Source organism: Prionailurus bengalensis, chromosome C1 (genome assembly GCF_016509475.1).
Source record: "Prionailurus bengalensis isolate Pbe53 chromosome C1, Fcat_Pben_1.1_paternal_pri, whole genome shotgun sequence".
Taxonomy (NCBI): domain Eukaryota; kingdom Metazoa; phylum Chordata; class Mammalia; order Carnivora; family Felidae; genus Prionailurus; species Prionailurus bengalensis.
In genome coordinates, this window is record NC_057345.1 from 171,278,005 (window position 1) to 171,301,319 (window position 23,315).

Genomic DNA, 23,315 nt, shown 5'->3' on the forward strand with positions numbered 1-23,315 from the left:
ATCCAAATAAAGTCTGTAGTAGAGTTAATGGTATAGTACCAATTTTTAAACATTAGATTCACAAATGTCCCATGATTATGGAAGGTGTAAATATTTGGGGAAACTAGGTGAAGAATATACAGGAACTCTCTGTACTATCGCTGTACCTTTTCTATAAATCAAAATTATTCCATTTTTTAAATTTCATAGAAAAATGTAAAAATTTAAAAATAATAGAAGTTCCAATTCATATTGACCAGAGTCCAGGAAGCATGTAGAAAAATGAGTTCTATTTAGACCAAGAAGTCTAGAATATACTATTCAGTAGGGCCAAATTCACTGACATAAGTGCACTCACTTAACGATATCATGTCTAATATTTTGGCATCAGCACCTGTTAATAATCTGTTAGGTTAGCTAAATGAAGCCTAGATTAAATGATTTCTTGTAGTTAATGAGGTCGAAAGGTCAGAACTTTCCTGGAATACTATAGAGGAAGAAATCTAAAGGCTCAGGAAAACGGATAAGTTGAAATGGATCTATGATATTCAGTCTACCCTGCCACTCCCAAACCATCCCTTCAGGAGGAACAAAAGAACATTAACTTAACCAAAGTATTAACAAATACATTGGGAGAGGGGCAGTAACATCCTTAAAGAGCTCTGTGTTAGCTATCCTCTATTGGGCAGAAATGATGGTGGAGAATATTGCAGTAGAAATGAGTTGCTGATTTCATTGAGAACAATAAGATCCCAAAACTGTAGAGCCCAGGTGATAGGGTTAAACTAGCAGGGATAGGAGGGTACAATTATTACAGAAATAGAATTAAAATAAAGTGTTTTGATCTTCACTGATTGTAGCAATGGCTCATTGACTATAGGGTCCCAACAAATGTAAATGATAGGCAGCTATTTACTATTTAAGAGATATAGAAGAAAAACGTCTAGATATTCTGGACAGAAAAATAAGTTACCATAGTGGAGATTCACACACTTCCTTAGCTCCCAGACTGAACTAACTCCCAGACTTCAAGTGAGAGAGAGAGAGCCTTGCAACATGAGAACAGGAATATACTATGAATTTTCCCCCTTTAGCCTGCCCCAGAGGAACCAGTGCCCTTGTCCAGACTTACACTTCCCTTGGGAAAGGAAAACAAACCAGACCTTCTGGGAATTTTTAGACAGTAATTCTGAGTTTTTGTTGATCCCTAGCAACCCAAAATGCCACCATAATCTGCTAAGCACAGTAGGGTTCATAGAGTTTAGCCTGAGTCTAATAGTAAGTCTAAGAGGATGTAAAACCATCCTATGGTTACTTCCCTTGTCCTAGATTGTATAATATAAATATGCTTAGTAACAAGCAAAATCCCAGCATTGGTTCCTTGAGGGAAGGTAGAGCTTTTATGCTAGAAAGGGTCAAATTGAAACATCTGAAACTGTTTGACACAGACACAAAGAAAGTAAACTAAAAGGAAAATTACACCTCAGGGTGAATTTCAAACATTAGTAGCACCACTGAAAGTCTGAGACATGCAGGACTGGTGATTCCTAACATATGCTCATTTAACTTGCCTTTTGGGCTAGGGCAAAAGTCATTGGTTCTTGGAGAATAAAGTGATAATGCTAAAGAAAGTTACATTTTCAAATATATTTTCAGAGCTGAAAAAAAAAATCTAGCACAATCTTTGGCACCTGGTATGCAGTTAGTAATTAACCTACTAAATGTTGGGTTTTTTAGTTATAGAAGAGAAAACGGAAACAATTTCCATGTACCTGGCACCACCAACAGCATATCTCTATTACCTTATTCCAGGACTATGTTAAAACTCTTACTGTCATAATATGGTTTGGAGGGACTTTAGTCATTCCAATATCCTAAGACCATCATACAGATCCACTATATTGATTTGGAACAGATAAGCAGAATGTAACAATTCCATACATATGCCAGAGAATAGGAGATAAACTTCAGGACCCTGCCATATTGGTAAGATTTCTAGAGGTCCAGTGGTCCAGAACATGATGGAATATCTCTTTTATTTATTTATTTATTTATTTATTTATTTATTTATTTATGTTGAGAGAGAGAGAGAGAAAGAGAGAGAATCCAAAGCAGACTCCACACCATTAGCATGGAGCCCGATGTGGTGCTTGATCCCACGAACTGCGAGACCATGACCTGAGCTGGAACCAAAAGTTGGATGCTTATCCAACTGAATCACCCAGGTGCCCTGGAATATCTCTTTTAAAGTGGTATAATGGTATGAGTTGATATAGGTTATAATGGTATAAGTAGTGTAAATGGCATAAAGGTATGGGTTGCTGCATCAAACATGAAGGAAAAGATTCAACATTGGGTGGTTTCTCAAATTTTGGAGGCAGTATCTACAATATATAGATGTGTTACTTCAACTCATTTGCCAAGTAATTCATGAGACTGGCCAGTTTTTGATGGATCTGAATTAAGAAAGAGTCTGAAATAAGTAGATCTAAGCTGTGATGCAAATGGTTCTTTCTCTTGAACCTTATGAGCAATAGATCTAAATGATACTGAAATGCCTGTGGCAGACTGAAATACTGTAAGGTGCTTCTAATATGCCCCACTAGGAAAATCACAGCCTAGGCCTTTAGAGTTTACATGGCAATGGTGTCCTTTCATAACAATTATCAACATGAAAGTAGTCCTCAGCTTTCTATAGACCCTGGAAGATAGTGAATGCCTGACTGTGGGTTACCAAATGATTATGCAATTCAAACAGTTATCACAAGTTGTTATCTGACCCACCAAACCATAAATCAATTTCTCTGGGATCTAGGACTTTCCCTGTTGTCACCACACTCTCCCACCTTTCATGGAGCTAATAATGAGTACATGTATCGTAAGAATGATAACTGCAGTGACCACACAATAGAGTGTCTGCATAAGTGCGGAAGTGCAATGTCTGCATCTAGAAGTGCAATATAACAAGGGGCAAGGTAGAGATAGGGGCCACAACAGTGCATCTAGGTTGGTGTCTACCCACCCACTCACATAAGATGCAGTCTGGGCTTCTTAACTAATTGATCAAGTCAGGGTAGGAAAGAAAAGGAGAGATTGTGGGAAGTTGTATGTAGGCTGAGGTCCTGCACTGTGTTCGTTCCACTCCAGATACTTCCATGTCCCAAATTTTCTGGACTGCTAAAACATGGCTAAGAATGGATAAATCTTTGAGGAGATGTACCTAGGGCAGATATAGCATTACGTAGGTGGTCCAGCCAGTCTACCAATGGCATGGTAAGCAACAGACTATTGAAATTTGTCTTTTTTAGGCACCTGTTCCAGCATTTTATTGCCACACACTCTGCAGATGATATGTGCATGCAATAGTCATAGGATCCTCTGCTGGAAGGCCTAGCTTATTATTTTCTGGGCCATGAAGTGTAATCCATGTCTGATTGGAGGGCCTTTGGATAGCCCCAAAGTAAACAGTATTATACTCTCAATGCTTTAACAGTGTTATGTGAGCATCTGCAATTGCACAGCTTTAATAAATGAATCATCAGTCAAGTCTGGGATCATGGTGGGGTGGGATTGGTTAGCAGCTACCATTTGGCCCCTTTATCTAAATGCCATAAACACATAGCCTTCCAAGGAGTAACCTCATTATGGAGGCCAACCCAGAAATTCTATTAGTTCACTTGGTCTGATTTAAGGTTATCACTCACTTGGTCTGATTTAAGGTTATCACTTTCATGGAAGCAGGGAGCAGATGGGATGATACTAATGGCCACACACTTTAAACATCCCCCTCTTCTTGCTCTACATAGTGACCTAAAAGCATTATCTATCTCATATTACAGTGTTGACAGAACACTGTTTATGCTGGTTACATGACAACCTTCACTGCTCTAGTTATAGAAAGTGGATTAGAGAAATGGTCTATTTATTTGGTCTTACTTTATCTAAAATTCTTTGCACATTCCACCCACCAGAATATTCAACTAGTAGTTTCACCTGCGGTTCCAGATCACCCTTCTTCTGTGTCACATCTTATGCAACTCCCTTGAAGCCCTAAATAACAGCCACGGGATATTGGCAATCTTTGTCCCCAAATCTTGGCATTCTCAGCAAATTTATTATTTAAGAAACTTGAGACTTCAAAGGACTAGTTCTTGTAATGTTAGTAATTATCCTTCCCAATCTTTGAAACTAGTCATACTGCCCTATTTGGGCTTTTCCCATTTCTAGAGTAGGTCTTTGATCTGCAGACCTTGGTATGCTGGCCCAGATGCCCCGTTTTTTTGTGCCAACTGTTGAGTGAACAATGTCAAACAACCAGACATCAAACACACCAGGCCTGTGATAAAACTCCTGAGAAAGAAGCAGTAGCTGTTCAGGTCCTCCATTGCCTATCACATTCTGGGCAAGGACCCAGGGATTTAGAAGGCCACCCATCAGATTCAGAAAAGGCACCCTAGTCCTAGTGCTGTGGGGATTTTGATTGGGAAAACACTAGCCCCTCTCTGTCATGATCAGAGTTCTGGATCCCTGACTCCAACAAGTAGCTGACATTCTAGTAATACAAGTTAAATTTTTCAAATAAAAAAAAATTTTTTTCAATAAAGAGTTAACAGGGCACCTGGGTGGCTCAGCCAGTTAAGTGACTGACCCTTGGTCTCGGCTCAGGTCATGATCTTGCAGTTTGTGAGTTCAAGCCCCACATCTGGGGCTCATGCTGGCAGTGCGGAGCCTGCGTAGGATTCTCTTTTCTCTCCTTTCTCTCGCCCCTCCCCTTCTCGCTTGCGCCCTTTCTCTCTCTCTGTCTCTCAAAAATAAAAGAGCTTTTAAAAATTTCTCCTGAGGGGCGCCTGGGTGGTGCAGTCGGTTAAGCGTCCGACTTCAGCCAGGTCATGATCTCGAGGTCCCTGAGTTCGAGCCCCGCGTCAGGCTCTGGGCTGATGGCTCAGAGCCTGGAGCCTGTTTCCGATTCTGTGTCTCCCTCTCTCTCTGCCCCTCCCCCGTTCATGCTCTGTCTCTCTCTGTCCCAAAAATAAATAAACGTTGAAAAAAAAATTTTTTTAATAAATAAATAAAAATTCCTCCTGAAAGAAAGAAAGAAAGAAAGAAAGAAAGAAAGAAAGAAAGAAAGAAAGAAATTAAAAAATTTTCTCCCTGTGCCCACTCCCAGAAAATCAACTGTGTACATCTTGGGATGCACATAGCCCACTCTGCGTACACTCCTTAACTCCCCTTGCTATTACTATGCACTATACGATCTCCTTTGTGTTGACAAAGAAGGGAAAATGTGCTGCTGGGAGAATGGTGCCAATCACTAATTTTCTGAATATGGCATCTTCTTCCACATTAGCAAACTAGGGTCTTTCCTTGACACCTCGAAAATGCTCATTTCCTCACTCTACCTGTCTGGCAGAAGATGCTTCCACTATGCACTACTTGATTGGTTGAAGTAGAGTATTAGAGGAAGCTAGAAAAAAGTTATCATAGTAAACCTGAGATTCTCATTCTTGGAAAGTCTTGCTTGGAAAGTTGGTCCTTGCCTGGTGTCTGGGAATTTGGCTGATAACTTCTGGAGGAGGGGGCGGGGCGGGACACCTTTCCTGAATGGCTTGCTGTGGCTGAACTCTAAAAACAATGTAGTTTGTGCTGAAAATCTATTTTCCTTCTGGGGGTCTAGAATTTTGGTGCATGCTAAGCAAAGGATGCCTACATTCCCAGCTCCCAGTAAAAATTTTGGTCACTTAGTCTTTACTGAGCTTCCCTTGAACACAACCCTTTGCACATGTGGTCACAGCACTTTGCACGTGTTGCCACAACTCGCTGCTGGAGTTGTGTCCCCTATGTGACTCTACTGAGAGAGGACCCTTGGAAGCTTCCACCTGGTTTCCTCCAGACTCAACCTGTGAACCTCCTCTCTTTGCTGATTCTGCTTTGTTCCCTTACCCTGTATTAAATCGCAGCCATGAGTACAATTATATTCTTATTCCAATGGGTCATTCTAGTGAAATGTCAAGCCTGGGGATGGTCTTGGGGACATCCCACACAGGGGACAACCTGCATAGCTACCCTAAATGCAGTGACTCAACCAAAAGACACCTATAAGCTCCCTCATTCCCATGTCCTTCTCTTCATTAGTTACAAACAGCCAGAGCCATTCTCACATTTTACAGTGTTTCTCCTTGTGCTTTACTCAGTGATTTCTTCTGTCGATACACATTTCAGAGATTCCTCAAAGTTTCTGGTCCAATGAAGAGGGCACTTGTTCTGCAACAATGATGTGGATTTTTTTTTTTTTGAATAAACTTCTCTATTACCTCCAAAAACCTGGGATGTAGGTAGCCTGGCAGGCACATTTTATCAATTGATAATCTGATCTCCTGGCCCCCTATTATTTATCGAGTAAAATGGAAAGACAAAATATTTCCCATATTTGGGACTGTCAACCCATATTTGCTTTGTATTTGCTTTCATTTCAATTTAGCAAGTATTTATGTAGGAATTAGTGCCAAGAAAACCCATCATTTACAAAATACACATACATACGTGTGTTTGTGTGTGTGTGTGTATATATATACACACACACACACACATGTGTATGCGTGTGTACATTCCTGTCTGCTTTATTTTGACTTTTAGTTTAAGGGCTTAGTTACCACATAACTTTTTTTTTTAATTTTTTTTTCAACGTTTTTATTTATTTTTGGGACAGAGAGAGACAGAGCATGAACGGGGGAGGGGCAGAGAGAGAGGGAGACACGGAAACAGGCTCCAGGCTCTGAGCCATCAGCCCAGAGCCTGACGCGGGGCTCAAACTCAGGGACCGCGAGATCGTGACCTGGCTGAAGTCGGAGGCTTAACCAACTGCGCCACCCAGGCACCCCCACATAACTTTTTTTAACACTAAAAACTGTAGTCTCAAAATAATTGAGATGTAGGGAAACAAGCATAAAAGAAAGGTTAACTACAGCTAAAGTTTGACCTACTTGTTGGAGATGAGAATATGAAATTATAATCATCACGGAAATATAAGCAACCACAAATTCAAATATTTTCAACACATATATCAAATACCAATTCCATTAGTGGATGCTGTAGGCGATTTTAAGATATCAATTATTGTGTCCTTACATATTTGATCTGGTCTAATAAGCTATTACAATTTACCCCCAAAATGAAACACTTGTGACAGGTTATTATGTTGTTTTGAAAAAAATATATGGAAATAACACCTAATTTTAGCTTAAATAAATGCTGTCAAAAATATTTCAATTAATTGATTGTGTTGCTCCTTACAGACTCCAGATCTAGACCACCCAGGCTGAAATCCAACATCTGCCACTTACTAACTGGGTCACGTTGGTCAAGTAGCTTAACCTCTTCTAGCCTCAGTTTCTTCATCTGTAAAATTGATGTAATAATTGCACTTACCTCACAGAATTGTTATGGCAATTAAATGTGTTAATACAAGTAAGGTGCTTGATAGAGTGTCTAGGACATATAAAGCACATGTAAGTTTTATTGTGATGATCATTATCATTTCACACTGGTTGGGAAGACAGGAAACATGGGTTATATTCTCATTTCATCCATTTACATTTCAGTGTCTTTGGCAAGTACTCATCAACTTTCCTGGGCCACAGTTTCCTCCCCTACAAATTTAAAGAATGCACTCCATCACCTTGAAGATTTTACCTGGTTCTGAAACTCCAAATTTATTATGTATTTTTTTTGAAATTAAGAAACACCCATATTGCACCCTCATTTGATTCTGAGCCATTAAGCCCCAACTTGAGTCTTTATAGAACTTATTGTTTATACCACTCATTTGATATTTATTTTTATATTATATTTCTACATGTGAATGTGTGTTCTACATGTCCCTCCCCTTTGGCCAGATGATAATGACTTTAGGAACAAAGGTCCATTCTTTCCTCTTTGCACATGATAAATATTGACTTTTCATTCCATCATAATGCATGCATTGAATAGGCACCAAGCACTGTTCTAGCTAGACCTTGAGGGAAAAAGTAAATAAAATCTAATTCCTGATCTGAAAGAATTCATTATAATAGACCAACCAATGAAACATAATTACTATATGGAATGATAAATGCAATAATAATGGATGAAATCCTCAAATATGCTTGAATGGCTCACAGAAAATTATTTTTTAGAAGAAACATGAACAGGTCTTAAAAGATGAGTAGCAATGCTTCAGATGGAATAAAAAAATAATAATAAATGAAAACAGTCCCCTTGTTATAACATATCTCATGCAGATATGATAGAACAAGGGTATCAAATTTTGATTTATTATACTGATGCTGGTAAGGCTTTGGTTTCCCTAAAGCAGGTGGACATCCCTGATGTCAATTATCTGAAGTAGAAATGTGTCTTCAAATGTCTTTCTCTTACCCTACCATGACCAATTCATCACCAAATTACATATATATATATATATATATGTGTGTGTGTGTGTGTGTGTGTGTATATATATATATATACACATATATATATATATATCCTCTTACTTTTTTCTTGAATCTATTTATTTCTCTGCACCTGCACTAATTCTGTCATAGAATTTACGTTCTGTTTTTTAATTTGTAAATTCTTTATTAAGGTATAATTGAAATATTAGTTTCAGATATGCAACATAACATTTATATATGTTGTGAAATGACCACCAAAATAAGTCTAATTAACATCCATCTCATACATAGTCACAGAATTTTTTCTTTTTTTTAAAAAATTTTTTGAATGTTTATTTATTTTTGAGAGAGAGAGAGAGAGAGACAGAGCATGAGTGGGGGAGGGACAGGAGAGAGGTATATACAGAATCCGAAGCAGGCTCCAGGCTCTGAGCTGTCAGCACAGAGCCCGACGCAGGGCTTGAACTCATGAGCTGTGAGATCATGACCTGAGCCGAAGTCGGACGCTCAACCAACTGAGCCACCCAGGCGCCCCAGAATTTTTTTTCTTATGGTGAGAACTTTTAGCATCTATTCTCTTAGTAACTTTCAAGTATGCATTACGATATTATTAACTACAGTCGCCATGCTGTACATTACATCCCTAGGACTTATTTATTTTATGACTTGAAGTTTGTACCTTTTGACTTTCTCCATCCATCCCACCCACCCCCTACTCCCAGCCTCTGGCAATCAACAATCTGCTCCCTGTATCTATACGTTTGGTGTTCTGTGTGTGTGTGTGTGTGTGTGTGTGTGTGTTTTAGATTCCATATGTAAGTAAGGTCAAATAGTATTTGTCTTTTTCTTTATGTCCTTTTTCACTTAGCATAATGCCCTCAAAATCTATCCATGTTGTCACAAATGACAAGATTTCATTCTTTTTTATGGCTAAATAATATTGTTTTACATATATACTACATTCTCTTTATCCATTCACCTATCAATCAACATTTAGGTTGTTTCCATATCTTGGCTATTGTGAATAACACTGCAACGAACATGAGGGTGCATAGATCTTTTCTAATAAGTGTTTTCATTTTCTTAGGGTAAATACCCAGAAGTAGAATTGCTAGATCATATGGTAGTTGTATTTTTAATTTTTTGAGGAACTTCCATACCGTTTTTCATAGGGGCTGCACCAATTTATATTCTTATCAACAGTACAAGGGTTCCCTTTTCTCCACATCCTCACTAACACTTGTTATTTTTTTTCTCTTTTTGATAATAGTCATTCTGACTAGTATGAGGTGATATCCCATTGTGTTTTTGACTTGTATTTCCCTGATGATTAATGATGCTGAACACCTTTTCATATGCTTCTTGGCCACCAATATGTCTTCTTTAAAAAAATGTCTATTCAGATCCTCTTCCCATTTCAAAAAATTTTAATGTTTATTTTTGAGAGAGAGAGATGGAGTGCAAGCAGGGGAGGGGCAGAGAGAGAGGGAGACACAGAATCCAAAGCAGGCTCCAGGCTCTGAGCTGTCAGCCCAGAGCCCAACATGGGGCTATGAAACCTACCTACAAAACAAACCGTTGAGATCATGACCTGAGCCTAAATTGGACACTCATCTGACTGAGTCACCCAGGTGCCCTACTCTGCCCATTTTTTAAATTAAATTGTTTGGGGTGTTTGCTATTGAGTTTATAGGTGTTTATATTTTTTGGATATCAACCCTTTATCAGATATATAACCTGCAAATATTTTTCTCCCATTCCAAAGGCCGTCTTTTCATTTAGTTGATGGTTTCCTTTGCTGTGTAAATTCTAGGTATCAGAATTGCCCAAGATTTTATGCTTGGCTCACAGCTTTTATTCTGCATACCTTCTCTGGGTACCCTTATTTATACTCATGGTTCCAACTACCACAGATTATTTGATAATTTCCAATTTTTTTTCTTCAGTCTAAATATTCCCCATGAGATTTAGGCCAGATATATTTATTCGGACATAATCTAGGATCTTTGAAATAGATATATCCAAATCAGAACCCTTTATTTTTTCCCCCGATCCTCATTCAGTGCATGTATTCAGCTACCTAAACCAGAACTAACCTTAGATCCTTCCTCTCCTTTGTTTCCCATATCCAAGCAATAACCATTTCTTGCCAAATTTACCTTCTCTAGCACTCACTCTTCTAATTGTTCTTCCTTTCTCATCTGGTTCCCTTTGTATTCACTTTCCAAAAGCTACCAGAACAATCTAAAATACAGCCTGAGTCCCTTACTTTAAAAGCTTTAAGGGGCTTGCTCATTACCAAAAAGATAGTCTATGTTCTCATCATAGCATAAAACCCACTGTGATCAGCTCCCTGCTTGATTCGCCAGTTTTCTATTTTGCTTTCCAATTTACTCTAAAGATTTTGTTGGTACACACACAGTGTGACATAATGATTAGCATCGCAGTCTTTGGAGTCAAGCTGCTTAAGTGTGAATCCCAGGTCTATCACATATTTACCTGTTTCCGCAATTGTGAAATGGATATAATTATAGTCAAAATAATATAAGAATATTTGGAGGACTGAATTAATACGTGTATACTTAGACAAGTTCCTACCACATATTTACTATTACATTAGGCTCTTCTAATATTTCTGCCTTTGTTCACCTCCTTCCTTCTCTTTCTTGCAATGTATGAGTTCAGCTAGGGATCCCATTCAGTCAGTTTTTTTATAAGCTTACATTTTATTTACTACCCATGAAATTGTTACCAATTACAACGTATTTCATATTAGGGTTAATGTCTTAAGCAGGCATCCTCACAATGTTTTTTTTTTTCTTTTGATGGTTGCAAATGTACCTACTTCCACTGTTCTGTGTTCCGCAGATCAAAACTGAAGTTTTTGTACCAAACCACTTAAATGTAAAGGTGAGAGAGAGAAGTATGGATAACTCCCCAGTTTCTAGCGTGAATGACTAGGAAACCAGACAATACTGTAAATGCTCAAATGTTTGTTCTAACACACACACAAATATTTTTATTTCTCCCAAGTTTCCTACTGACTCTTCAGCCCGCTAGATAAAGCTCCCCTTTAACCACAAAATTTCCCCTCTCTGCCACACCCACCCACCAACCAGAAAAACGCTCTATAGCTCTAATTTCCCTTTAAGAATATGGCCACTCGGAAATTGCACGCCTAAACCCGCCTCCCAGGTTTCCCTGTCACCATAGCAACGGGAGAAGGAAGGGGCGGGCTCCCTCAACCTACGTCCGGCCTGCCGCGTGCGCCAGCCGGTTTAATGCGGGGGCGCGGGCTTCTGGGGTTGAACAGGTTTTTCAGCTCCGGGTTGGACCCGGAGCCGGAGCCGGATTCAACGCTGATGGCCACGTCAACCTAAAGCTAAACCGCCCTCCCCACCCAGCTGCCGCCGCGCCCGCCGAGTTGCTGCGGGTGTTCCCAGGCCGCGTCCTCTCCGCCTTTCCCACAGTGCCCCGCGCCAGGCCCCGCCCCGGTTCGCCGTGGGGACCGGGGCGCGAGGAGCCGACTGGAACTGCAGCGCTCGTTGCTGCCGGTGCGGCTCGTCCTCCCCCATCCCGAGCGCGGCGGCCCGGCGGTCGGAGAGTGCGCGCTTTGTTCACGCGCTCACAGCTTGCGCTCGGCCGGGTGGGGTCCGCCGCCGGGAATTGAGGATGGGGGAGTAGCTGCAGGAGGCGACCCCGCTACACTGAGGTGGGCATGGGCCGGGGCCCGGGGCTCTGTAGGAGCCGGCGGCGGCCTGGGCCCTCCTGGAAGGGAGAGCGCAATGCCTGTGCACCTCAGTCTCCCCTCGCTTCCTCTTTGCCCCTGCGACGGGTTTTGTGTTCTCGCTCCCCATCTTTTTCTGATTATCTACATCATCACCCTTCTGACCTCGTCTCCTCACGTCTTGCTACAGTTTCTCTCACTTAAGCCGCAGTCACTCAGTCTCTTTTCACCCTAACCCGGCCGGAGACTTCACACACCAGCAGCACTTATTGGTCTCTTTCACGGGACTTCCCCAACTTTCCCCTCTCCCCGCATCCTATTCTGGGGTGATGGCAGCCAGAAATCCTTCATACTGCCTTTACCTGCAGCTTCCACCTGTCCCCGAAGCTTGGCGGAGATCAAGTCAACCACACCCACGCTGACTGAGAACGACCGCTAGCAACACCACTTGTCCCATAGTGGTATTGGAGAATGTGTTCTCTATTTTCCTCTAGTTTTTTAGTCTGATACTTGTTACTCTCCATCACTATGCTTTACAAAGTTATGTTTTGGTTGCATGAAACAAGTTAGAAATGAGCCAAAGACCGTTCGCAGGTAAGGAGAAGATTTAGACATTTAGGATTAAATGAAGAAAGGAGAAACAATGCTAAGAAGGTTAGATTTTTCAAAGGGTTTTGGTATCTTTTGTGATCTGATGAAGTGGAGATTATTGACCCTACACAGGTGAGCATGTTAAAATAACTGATTCCTTCTCCTTTTTTGTTTCCTTTTCATTTTTATTTATCTTAGATGTAAACTTTGCGATAAAATTACTGTTAACTTGTAGTTATTATTCGACTATTTATATAAAGTAGTCCCTACTTACATGTAGTGTAAGGACCTTTTGAGAAAATTCGGAACAAACCGGCCATACTAAGTATGTTGTCTAACAATGTAAATTCACTGCCCTTGTTGGAAGAGGTGTATGAAAAATACTCTTTGAAAGGACTCCCTAGTCCTTCCAAAGGATATTTTCTACAAGTGAAATCTGATTAAAATGAAAACGATGTAGCCTTACAGTGGTAAAGAAGTGGCCAAAAAGGAAGTGGTTTTACAAAAGAGCTGTGCTTAATTAAGCTAGATAGAAAAGGAAGGAAACGTTTTTTCCCCAGACTTGTGTTCTGGTGCTGATCAGAGCAAATCATTGAATTTGTTTTCAAAGTGTTCTAGCTAGCTACAACCGCACACTACCCTTTACACTTACCTCCTATCTTGAGTGGTTTCACAAATCTGGCTACCTGGATATGGAAGCAGTGAAGGGGCCCCCAAAGAATAGAGCCTGGGCACTCACCCTGATTTGCCATCAAATGGAGCTTGTATTACTGGCCATGTTATTTAACAGCGTTATTGCTGGGTTTTTTTGTTTGTTTTGTTTTTTTTAATATATTTTTAACTACCTTGTTTCCTCTCTTTAGATTGACATTTTGGGAGGAAGTTTCATGATGCTTGATTCGCCCTGGGAGTAATGTGAACAGAAGTTCTCAAACGTGCATATTCTATCAGTTGGAACCAGCGTGTATCTTAATGTTCACTTAAATCAGAACTTGTGTAAGAAAAAGAATGGGAGTCTGGTTAAATAAAAATGACTACGTCAGAGACTTGAAAAGGGTCATTCTGTGTTTTCTAATAGTGTATATGGCCGTTTTAGTGGGCACAGATCAGGATTTTTACAGTTTACTTGGAGTATCCAAAACTGCAAGCAGTAGAGAAATAAGACAAGCTTTTAAGAAATTGGCGTTGAAGCTACATCCTGATAAAAACCCGGTAAGTAGTTTTCTCTTTAAATACATCTGATTCATGTATTTCAGTGAAGTTTTGATACATAGTTAAATTTTAAGTGCTCAAAATGCTTAAAAACAATCACATGTCAAAAGTCACAATTTAGCTTCTGTACTAAAAAACAGAAGCAGCAAAATATTCTGGTTGAGAACAGTGTGAAAGAATATTGATATCAAAAATGCAATTCCCTGTTAATTTGAAAACTGAGTTGTACCAGTTCCATTACAGATGTTAATTCCAAAACCAACGATAATGTCTATGGGGTGGTTGAAGTAGTTTTCTTAGTAAAGTAAGTTAAGAACAAGTATTTTATAACTGTAATAGGAAAATTATTCCCTTAGAACTTGGAAGGTTCTTGCTAAAAATGGCAGTAATAACTAATAATAACATGCTTCAACTTGTACTGTTTTCTCCATGCACAAATCCCACACCAGAGTCAGAAATTATTACAAATGAAAACTTAAGAGCAGCCAAATCCAGGTAATTCCAGGCATAAATATTTGATTATATATTCAATTATGTCATCTTTCAAAACTAATTTAAATACTTATGGTATTTTTTATAATGTATCTAATTATTTTAATGAGATTTAACTCCTCAAGGATTTGAAAGGTATGGTTTATAATTTTCTGTTTTCTATATAAAATGCCTAAAAGAGGGTTATTTTATTTTGATTGCATAAAGTTCAGCAGTAGAATCAATATTTCACTAAAACTTGTTAGTTGGTTATCTTTCCCTGGAGATTTACCTTCTATTATATTTAGAATTTTTATTTTCTCATATTTTTCTTTAAAATTTCAGAAATATGATTTTTAAGTTTCCATATGAAAGATAGTAGATCTTTTACACCTAATTATTATTTAGATGAAAGCATTCTTCAAAAACCAGTTCTGTGAAAGAGTAACGAATGAGGAACATTTCCAATCCAGTTTTGAGTTTTACTGTGATACTAGTCTCATTTAATCATTTGATGGATTGGGGGACATTTCTGTTTGTTTTTGGTTAATATGTTGATTTTGCTTCAAATAGAAAAATTACCTACAAATTTCTTTGTAATTGTTTTGGGATAAAAAATAATATTTACAAAATTAAAGGTTTCAAGGTTTTATTAGTTTTTCTCAATTGCATTTCATGTAAGGAATGACTTACATTGTAGGGCCATATCTTTCAGCTTTTTGAGGCCTCAATTCTCATTTCTCTGTTCTTTTCTTATTCTTTTTTTTTTTTTTTTTTGGAAGATTATAGTTCTTCAAAATACTTTCTAATTTCAATCCATAATAACCCATTTCATACTGTATTCTTCCTCCTTATTTTGATGTCTGTTCTCCCAGAAATTTCAAGGTTAAATTAAAACTTCGTAGAGGTTTTGGAGATACTTGATCACATATCTGAAACAACTATTATGTCTAATATTTTAATAGAATAACCCAAACGCACATAGTGATTTTTTAAAAATAAATAGAGCATATGAAGTACTCAAAGATGAAGATCTGCGGAAAAAGTATGACAAATACGGAGAAAAGGGACTTGCAGATAATCAAGAAGGTGGCCAATATGAAAGCTGGAATTATTATCGTTATGATTTTGGTAAGGTGATATGATACTCTGTGAAATTTTGTTTTTTATTTGAGTAAATTTAGAAAATTAATTTTGTTTCACCACTTAACATAGGCAGTTAATATGTGTCACCTTGACTGTTTAATGTAACATGGGAGCTGTGTTCAAAAGGAAAGTCAGGTGGTATGTAGATATTGTCTGCACAGATGTGAAGGTATTTTGGTTATGATCTTGTTAGATACTTTTAAAATAAGGATTGTAGTTTAATTAAAAAAAGAATATTTGCAGTAGATGTTAAATCCTAAAGCCTTTTGGTATTTTTAAAGCATCATATTTTCCAAGAAAATCTAAAGTTTCCTTTAAGTTTAATAGTGGTCAGTTCAGTAGAAATGCCATCCTTCTCTTGTGGAATCCTTATTAATAATAGGATTGACGTGTTGACAGGAATAAGAAATGAGGGAAGTGTGGAGGGAGGAAGCATGTTAAAGAAATCAAGGGCAGGTAAAGTAAACACAGGTATCCAGCAAGGCTAGAGGGAGCATTTGCTTACCCGGTATTTCTCTTCGTTATTAATTAGCCTCAAATGCACACTAAGAACTGAGGTATGCTTTTATATTAGACTACATAAAATATTTTAAATTCATATCTGGAGTATTTGTTTCTCAAGACTGCCTTTTTTTTTTTCCTTCAAAATAGTATTTTCTAATATATCACTGCAGCTCAATAGTATATATCTGATATCAGTAGTCTACATTTCATGGGCTCAAATCTGGCCAGCCACCTGTTTTTGTAAGGTTTTAATTAATCATAGAATTATGAGAATATGATAATTAGGAGAATAAAATTATGCTCATTTATTTGCATATTATCTGTGGCTTCTTTCACTTCAGGGGCAAAATTGAATGGTTGTGACAGAAACCATGTGTCCCACAAGGCCTGTTTAACTGGCCTCTGCAGAATAAGTTTACTGACACCTGGTTTATATCCATCACTAGTATTATTTTGGTATCTTATATAGAAACAAATTTTTTCACACTGGTTTTAATTACGATAAGTAAAATTTATATTAACTAAGTTGGTCTTTGTCTCTATAAACATTCTAATAAGACTTTTAACAGTAGGAAATACTTTAGTGATACTATTTATTTAAAAAAAAACATAATCAGAAAAGGAAGTGATGTCTCTAGTTAACAGTAAGGTATCAGTGTCAATTTCCTAGATTTTGTTAAAACTACATAAGTCATCATTAGGGGAAGCTGAGTGAAGGGAACATGGAAGTCTGTGCTATTTTTACTACTTCCTGGTAGTCTATAATTATTGCAAAATAAAAAATTAAAAAATAATAATAGAAATTTTCTGTGGAGATGAATTTATGGGTATTGGGAACCCCCAAACATAGCTGCAACAGTCCATATCGGGAAACTAATTTTTTGTTTTTTATCATTCTTTAGATGCATTACCAGTGGTATTATTTACTCTTGGTCTTTCTGTTTATTGCACTTTCTTCAACTTTGACATTTAGTATAGTAATCTGATTTTTGGTGTTTAAAACAAGACCTAAGTAGTCTGTTTCTATGTGGTAATTTATTTTTATGATAAACTGTTAATTTTATAATGTTTACTTTTAAATTAGGTATTTATGATGATGATCCTGAAATCATAACATTGGATAGAAGAGAGTTTGGTAAGTTTGTGGGCATATGATTTCCTAAAACTGGTCCAAGACCAGTCTCTTACCTAAAACTCTTGAGGACAGATATATTTGAAATTTAGAAAATTTTTTGATTGTAGCAAGATAATGTGGTATTGTTAACTTTTTAAATATAATGGTTTTACTAGCAAAAATAGGTTTATTCAGGAATAGCGGAAAATTATAATTCAGGACACACAAGCTATGGCAACACCAAAGGCCAGTCTAGCAAATAAAAGTAATGTTCTTTTATGGAGGAGGAGGAGGAAGTTCAGGGGGGTTGTTTTGAATGTAAGTCCATTAGAAAAGCAGGAATTCAAAGTGACGACAGTTTCTCATTAGCTGATTTGCAGGGATAGTCAATTTCTTATAAAATTCAGTGTATATCTTTTCCTGTTCTGACCTATAATTGATCATTTTTTCCTTTGATAATTCTTCTGTTAGGGTCTGTAGTTGATAGTTTTTCCTGTAATTGACATTGAGTCATGTGATTTCCACCTTTTCACTTTCCCAGTCCGCTTTAGTGAGGTTTTCCTGTATTAATTTTTACATTTCCCCCTTTTGATCAAGATCTTTTTCTGAAAGTATACCTAATCAAGAGTCAGTTATTTCATATTTAATGGTTTTGTTCCTCAGTGCCAAGAAGGATCTTTCAGGAAGGTACATAGCAGTTAGAAACCACTTATGGCCTCATTTCATTAATGAGGAAGGCGAGGAAAAAGAACTCTCATGCACTTCTCATGTATAGTTCGTATTTATAAAGATCGTAAACATTGGAGATCATTTCTTTATTGGGTACATGATTGTTACAAAAGATTGGCAGACAACAAAATACAAAACTTAAGATATATGCAAAACAAGAAGTAACAAAATTATTGGTTCTAAACCAAGACCCGAGATCTGAAAGTAGCTAACTGAAAATATTTATTGGCATTTACTCCAACTTCAGGTAGAAAAGTTCTCCCTGCAGAGTTATGGATGCCTTCTGGAAGTCCCCACTTAAAGTGGCCGTGAAAGCAAAACGGTGAATACTGCAAAAGCACACTGAATTAACCAAGTGCATTTGGGAGGATACTGTGCAAGTATAAACATGAAGTAATAGCTAATGAACTTCTTGCAAAAAATAACAGAACATCAAAAAAAAAAAAAATAGCAAAACCTCAAAGATGTATTAAAACAGTATTGTTATCTCAAAAGAACTGTTTGGAAACAAATGTTACCTAATAATACAGCCTGTAAGGTTGCAAATTGAGAGACCATGAATTTAGATAAGAGTGTTAGAGTCAGATAATAAATCAAATGAAAGAAAGACTTGTGGATTCCAAAGCTTCTAATCCTTCAGAAAAAGCAGCTAAAGAATTAATGTGATCACAGAATCATGATGAGAGTGTTTCTGAAAGGCCATAATCAGAAGAAGAGATTTCCCCCTTTTTGCAGAGGTTTGGGAAGTGCAGGCAGTCTTCCCTTCTCTCTCACATACAAAGAGAAAAAAGGGAAGTTGGGTATCCAAAAGCGAGGGACTTCACTAGGTTTTGTTTTGTTTTTTAAAGTCCTAAAAGCTGTGTTTGGTGTTTCCAAATAATAGAGTCAGGTTTGTCTTTTTTTTTTTTTTTTTTTTTTTTTTTTTTTTTTTTTTTTTGGTAAAGCATATAGAGGTTGAGCTATAAGAAGTTTGGAATCCAGTTTCAACATTGGCTAGTCAGTCCAAGAAAACGTTGTAATTAAATATTAGTTTTAGATTTGAGGGAAGTCAGGATGCAATGAAGCCTCCCAGAATCCAAATGTAGCCCTTATTCTGAAATCAGGTTTTGTTCCCTGGTTTTGTCTACACCCTAAGTGTAGAACCTGAGTTTGAGCAAACTGCATTTTTTCTTTGGAGACTTTATGTCCAAGTCCAAAAGTTTTAAGGGGTAGGTATTGTCTTCCTGTGAAGAGGTTTGAGAAGGGCAGCAGAGAAGCAAATGTAACAAAGTAGAACCTGAGAAAACTACGTCATCCAAATCAGCTTTTAAGGTTTGGAAAAAATGAGAAGGACTCTCTGTGACACCTTAGAGCATTATTGTTCAGGTATATTTCTGTTCTTCCAGAATACAAACAAAAATAAATTGGCTAGCCTTACCAACTGGAATACTAAAAGTGTACTATATAGATAGTAGTGAAAAATTTGCTTGTGTGGGAATAGATATCTGTAGCCTATGGGGGTTAGGAACAACAGGGTGCCAAGTGATAAAAATGTTATTTATTGCCTGGAGGTCCTGAACAAACCTCCTTTCTTGGCCATTTAGTTTTCTCATAGGTAAAATAAGGATGTCATGGGCACTAGTGCAGGGAATAATGAGACCCTGAGCCTTGTAATCTTCTGTGTGGGCTGGATGCCTTGAAGGACTTCTTTAAGGTATTCATTAATTCTGGGGAGGGGGTTGAGGGATCTGTTTGAATCTTGATGGGAGATGCACTGTAGATTCTGCCAGTATCAGTGGAAGATCTTGCACATAAAGAGGATGGTAGCCGATCCAATAGGAACAAATGATCATTGTCCCCAGGCTCCGCTGTGGTACCATCAGATGTAATAAAAGATGTTGAAGGGTCGTTTAACTTACCTGGTTGGGTATTTTAATTACCAATGTCAAATTGTAAAATTATTTCCCCCTTTTGGGAGAAAGGAATTCTGGCATAATATTTTCTAAGAAATCTCAGCCTGATAACTGAATGGGGTGGCAGAACTAAGGAGAAAAAAGTGTGTACTCCTTAAAGGGCCTAGACAAAAGGGGATAAGATGATAGATAGGAACCTGCAGAGGTTGATTCAAGACCCCCACTGTTTGAACTGTTTTAGTATGCTGAAGCAGGTCTATTTCATAGCAGTGAGATGGAGCTTCCAGACTGTAGCTCTGGTGTCAAGGACAGAGAGAAATGCATTCCCAATCTGGAGAGTGACTTCCCCAACCTGATTAAGTGGGAAGATTGGGAAGACCACTTGTAGTTCCTTGGAGTCCCATCATTGGGAATTAGGAGGACATTGGAAAGGCTGGCTAGAGGGCTGAAGATGTCTGAAGCATTTAAGAGGGTAACAATCTTTTTTCCAATGTCCTGGCTCTTTGCAGTAATAGAAAGTAGGAGGTTTTTGGTTTTGCTTAGGGGCTTTCATTTGCTGGAGTTGAAAATTAAGAATTTTAGCGGTCTTTCAGGTAATTCGTCTAGGGTGCAAGCAGGCTGGTTTGCCAAATTAAATCTAGAGTGGACATAGTTTCACATTCATCTTGGTTCTTTTAATTAAAAGAGAAAGACCCCAGTTCAACCTGCTAATAAACATAAAGTTAAATGCTACCTGTGTGAATTCAACATGTATAGCAAGATCAGAATTTTCTTTAAAGACAGTTTGAATGATTGTAATAGTCATGAATAGATTCATCAGGCTTTTGTGCAAGCCTAAATTTAGTTCCAATCAACAGGCCTAGGAAAGGCCACTGTAATTTCTCCGTGGAGGTTTCCAGCCAAGTGTTCTAATGTCTTGCCAAAAGTTAGGGATCTGTTTGTGTGATTGAATCCCTTTCAGGATGTTTCCACTGGGCTAGTTTCTCCACTCCTTGGCCTGGCCCAATTCATCTACAAGCATGTAGACTAACTGATACATATCTGAGAAACCAGGTTGGTAAGTTTGAATAACTCTGCTAAAATCTTCAGCAAATCTATGGGGGTCCTTAGTCACTTTAGGAAACTCTTTAACTATGGCTTGTGAATTCAGCCTTAGTCTAGGGAACAGAAGAAATTTGGGGGTTATTTGGATCCTCAGAAGTCTCTAATGGGGCAGGTTTTAAAAGGTTTAGGAGAGGAGAGAGCTGGAAGAGATTCTGAGGAAGAGAAGTTCAGTGAGAGAATTTGAATGAGGAAACGAAGGGTATAGAAGAGGTGAGGCGTGAGGGAGGATGATGGCAATGGAGTTGGGCCTGAGCAGGAGGGGGCTGCCAGGAGTCTTGAGACCAGATGGGTTGGGGAAGGGAGGCCTTGGAAGCCTTTTTGTCTTTTTTTAGTTGTTTGCCTCAGTTAGTGTAGAAATTGTATTTTATAGAGGCAATTTTAGGTTCCTGATAACGTTTGGATGCTTCCAAATGCCAATCCATGTAGACATCTCATTCAGTTTTGACAGTTGTAGAGCCATGTCTATCCAATTTAGTTTTGCGAAAAGTTGGTTTAAGGAAATCAAAAGTTCACTGTAATGGCCATTGAAGTTCTAAATTATGTTTAGTTAAGTGGGTCCATTTAGTTAGAAATAGGCATGAGGAAGGACCGTAGTTTTAAACATAAAACCGGCTGGGGTCCTAGAAGTGGAGGTGCCCTAGAAAAACATTTTGATGACTGGGATCCCATTTCTTAGAGGTTTTTTTTCTAAGGCAAAACCAAAAATTCCAATAGACACAGCCTGATTCCATAAGGAATCAGACTGAAGACCAGTACAGTTCCAACAAGAACAGTCCAGTTCCAGAAAAGAGGTGATCGAAGGCTAGCACTTTCCCAACAAAAACAGTTTCTATAGAAATGGTGTGTCACAAAAAGGAGTTGAGCCAAAGGTCGACACAGTTCCAACAGGAGCAGTCTGGTTCTAAAAAGGAGTTGGACCAAAGGCCAAACAAGTACTCTTAAGGACAAAGCCTTGAAACAAATCCTGAATAAAGCTTGGAGAGCTTAGAACACAGAGAACAGAACTTGAAATCCAGGAAAAAAGTTAACCTCAAACTCCAGGTTTGTAAGGAAGCAGTATGCTCAGTTGGCTCTGTGGATACCTGCACTTGTTTGCTCACCAGTCTCCTGGTTGTTGGGGCTCCTGTCTGGATCCCATGGCTGATCACCAAGTAATATTAATGTAACATTAAAATAGTTGTTTTACTAGCAAAAGAATGGGTTTATTGAGGAATAGCAGAGAACTGCATTTTGGGATATGCAAGCTAGGGCAAGATTGTAGGCAAGGTCCAATAAACAGGAGAAGAACATTATTTTATGGAGAAGGAGGAAGTTGGGAGGGGTTCTGAATGAAAATCCATTGGAGGAAAGCAAGAGTTCAGGGTAATGACAGTTTCTCGCGGGCTGATATGTAGAAGTAGTCAATTTCTTATAGGAAATTCAAATACATCTTTTCTTGTCGAGGCCTATATAATTGATGATTCTTTTCTGTTGATGATTCTGTTGGGGTCTGTAATTGACAATTCTTCCTGTAATTGATGCTGAGAGGTATGGCTCCTCATTCTAGTCTCTGACTCTAGTGAAGTTACCCTTTAATAATTTTCACAGTATAGGGGCACCTGGGTGGCTTAGTCAGTTAAGCGTCCCCCTTCGGTTCAGGTCATGATCTCGCGGTTTGTGGATTCTGAGCTGACAGCTGAGCCTGCCTCAGATCCTGTGTCTCCCTGTCTCTCTGCCTGTCCCCTACTCGCACTCTGTTTCAGAAGTGAATACATGTTAAAACAGATTTTTAATTTTTTTAAATAATAATTTTCACAGTATACACCATGTATCAAATAATGTTCTTTGCAGAATGTGGGGCAGTATACTTTTTTAAGACAGTGTTTTAATTTATTTGAGAGAGAGAGAGAGAGAGAGAGACGTGCACATGCAGAGAAGGAGCAGAGAGAGAGAGAGGGAGAGAGAGAATCCCAAGCAGGCCACTTGCTGTCAGCACAGAGCCTGACACAGGGCTCCATATCAGAAATGTGAGATCATGACCTGAGCCGAGATAAAGAGTTAGATGCTTAACCGACTCAGCCACCTAGGCATTCCTACAACATTATAATTTCTGCCAAGAAATGCCTAAGTATGTATACTAAAAAAAAAAAAGTAAAAGCAATACATAGCCCCAGATCAGGTCAGGACAGGTTTGGAAGCCCGGGGAGCTTGCTGCGAACTTGCAAACCTCCAGTTTGGGAGCTTTTGGGTTGCAGAGTTAGGGGTAACTTTGTGGTTATTTTGGAAGCAGATTTCTTTTGACTTTGATTTATGTGAAAATGGATATAAAAATACAGTTCTATTGCAGTTTTCCATTGCATTTTAGAAAATTTTAAGTACTGGATTAGTCTTACACTTTTCGAAGTTTGTACAAGTATAATGAAATAGGTTTACTCTTT

At 38.4% G+C, this 23,315-nt stretch overlaps 1 protein-coding gene across 2 annotated transcripts in view; it reads left to right on the forward strand.

Moving 5' to 3' along the window:
* Positions 1 to 11,622: 11,622 nt before the first annotated feature.
* The window catches only part of DNAJC10 (DnaJ heat shock protein family (Hsp40) member C10), a 52,180-nt gene continuing 40,487 nt past the window's right edge, over positions 11,623 to 23,315 (forward strand). The window contains exons 1-4 of one of the 2 annotated variants that reach the window (XM_043577225.1): positions 11,623 to 12,858; positions 13,590 to 13,938; positions 15,375 to 15,540; positions 17,144 to 17,194. In XM_043577225.1, the coding sequence (XP_043433160.1) occupies positions 13,735 to 13,938; positions 15,375 to 15,540; positions 17,144 to 17,194 (421 nt within the window). In that variant the 5' untranslated portion in view covers positions 11,623 to 12,858; positions 13,590 to 13,734. The remainder of the gene's footprint in view (positions 12,859 to 13,589; positions 13,939 to 15,374; positions 15,541 to 17,143; positions 17,195 to 23,315) is intronic. The other variant, XM_043577224.1, reaches the window with a different exon arrangement.